The sequence below is a fragment of the Benincasa hispida genome, chromosome 11 (genome assembly GCF_009727055.1).
Source record: "Benincasa hispida cultivar B227 chromosome 11, ASM972705v1, whole genome shotgun sequence".
Lineage (NCBI taxonomy): Eukaryota > Viridiplantae > Streptophyta > Magnoliopsida > Cucurbitales > Cucurbitaceae > Benincasa > Benincasa hispida.
Window position 1 is genome coordinate 9,438,933 of NC_052359.1, and position 2,184 is coordinate 9,441,116.

The window sequence follows — 2,184 nt, forward strand, 5'->3', positions numbered from 1 at the left end:
TGTGTGAGTGTGAGTCCTGTCTTGTCTTTTTTTTTTTAATGAGATTTTAAGAACAAAAAACGGCAAAACCTTGAATCATCCTGACTGTTTAATTTCCCTTTCTTTTGTTGTTTGTCTTTGTTTTATGATTCCCCACGAACTCCCCACGCTTTCACTTTTCTTGTATAAATTTCTCTTACTTTGTCTCTTTTCTTCCTTAATTCCTATACTTCCACTTCTCTTTCTCTCTCTCTCTCTCTCCTATTTCTACCTTATTTTTTTTCTCTCAATTTCCCTATTTACCCTTCTCTGTCTCCTCCCTTAAACCTCTCTTAAATCACATCTCTCTCTCTCTTATAATGTATATGTATGTAGGAGGCTGACCCAAAATATACCTATAGAAGTATAGGCTAATAGACTCATCAGTATCATACCTTTTCTTTATCCATCAAACCTAACCCTTTTTTAACTATAATCCCAAGACATCTTTTCATGGCCTCTACCTCCTCAAAGAGACATGATCAATACAAAGGAATCCGCTGCCGGAGCAGCAAATGGGTGTCGGAGATTCGTGAGCCACGTAAGACTACTCGAATATGGCTCGGTACCTATCCTACTCCCGAGATGGCTGCTGCTGCCTACGATGTAGCCGCACTCGCACTCAAGGGTTGCAATGCTGTTCTCAACTTCCCCGACTCGATCGGTTCCTATCCGGTTCCGGCTTCCACATCCCCAGCCGATATCCGTATTGCTGCCGCTGCTGCTGCCGCTTTGAGAAAAGTTGATGATCAAGGAGAAAGCAATTACCATAGCTCTCACTATCAGTGTCCGCCAACCAATGAGTTTGTCGACGAAGAGGCGCTGTTCGGAATGCCGAATCTGCTGGTTGACATGGCGGAGGGAATGCTGTTGTCACCGCCACGAATCAGCTCGTCGCCATCTCGACACGACTACTACTCATGGAACTCAAGTGGAGATGGAAATCTTTGGAGTTACCCCTAGAGGAAAAAAGAAACAAAAATTAACCATGAAAAAACTCCATGAATCCGAACATATCTAATTTAATCACATCATGGGGAAAAAAAATTAAGAAAAAAGGTAAAGAATTTAAGATCATCAAACGACAAGGATTTGGAAAAAATTAGAATAATAATGAATATGTTTTTGCTTCATTGAGAAGGTGTTTAGAACAGTACTAGAGAGAGTAAAAAACATGAATGAAGTGAGTTTTAGATTTGGATAGGGACACGGTTTTGGCTGGAAAATTGGAAAAGGAGAGATTTTGAGTTGGATTATGTCTGTTTTTTTTCTCTCTCTTTTTTTATTTTTATTTTTATTATGAGATAAAGTAAGAGAGAGATTGTGGTATTGTGGATTTTGATTGGTCCACATTTTTTTTTTTTTTTTTTTTTGTGTTTGAATTATGAATTTTGGTTTGTACCAAATCTATGAACTACAGTTGTCGGTAATAATTTGGTTTGTTGATATGTCAGACTACTTTTATTTTTTTATTTTTTTTTATTTTTCCTGTTTTTGTATTATTAGAATTCAGTGTGTGTTCCTCTTCCTCTCTCATTAGTCTTTATTGTATATATCCAAGTTGTTTCTTTCAATTAATGGAATAAGACTCGTACTACAGAAAAATTTCTCGAGATACAGAGAAATTAAATGATCTTTTGGTTGAATATAAAGAAATTTGAGAAAAAAATAATATAATTAATTAAATTTCGTTGGATAATAATTTGGATTTTTTTTAAAGAATTTACTCGAACATTGATGTATTTATTTAAATATTATTCTAAAAACAAAAATTAAAAATCAAATCGTTATCGAATAGGAATAAATATATATTTTTAGTTTATTTTATTAATGTGTTACCTTTGGCTTTAATAGGGTAAAACTAACCCTATGAAGATTTGGATAAATACTTTTATTAGTTGGCTATAAAACACTTTTTATATTTTTAAAAGTAATTCAAATTTAGCTCACCAAAAGTGTTTTTTAGATGTCCTTTAATAATATTTTTTGTTGACTAAGGTTAATGTAACCCAAAACTAAATTGATCAGAAAATGTTTTTTTACTATAAACGACGTTTAAAATATGGATGTGAGTTTTTTTCTTACAAAATTATAAAAATGAAATAATATATTTCAATTGATAAATAAAAGTTTTAAGCAATTTCTTTTAAAAAAATTGACATGTTA

General features: G+C 32.9%; 1 protein-coding gene across 1 annotated transcript; it reads left to right on the forward strand.

Annotated features, from left to right (window-relative positions):
• The first annotated feature begins 401 nt into the window (after positions 1–401).
• On the forward strand, positions 402–1,458 carry LOC120091574 (ethylene-responsive transcription factor ERF026-like). The gene has a single exon (XM_039049671.1). It carries the CDS (start codon positions 472–474, stop codon positions 979–981), a length of 510 nt encoding a protein of 169 aa, XP_038905599.1. The 5' UTR covers positions 402–471; the 3' UTR covers positions 982–1,458.
• The last annotated feature ends 726 nt before the right edge of the window (positions 1,459–2,184 follow it).

What these genes read in the sequence shown, in the direction of transcription:
- LOC120091574 (XM_039049671.1), top strand. Translation starts at nt 472, where the DNA reads ATGGCCTCTACCTCCTCAAAGAGACATGATCAATACAAAGGAATCCGC.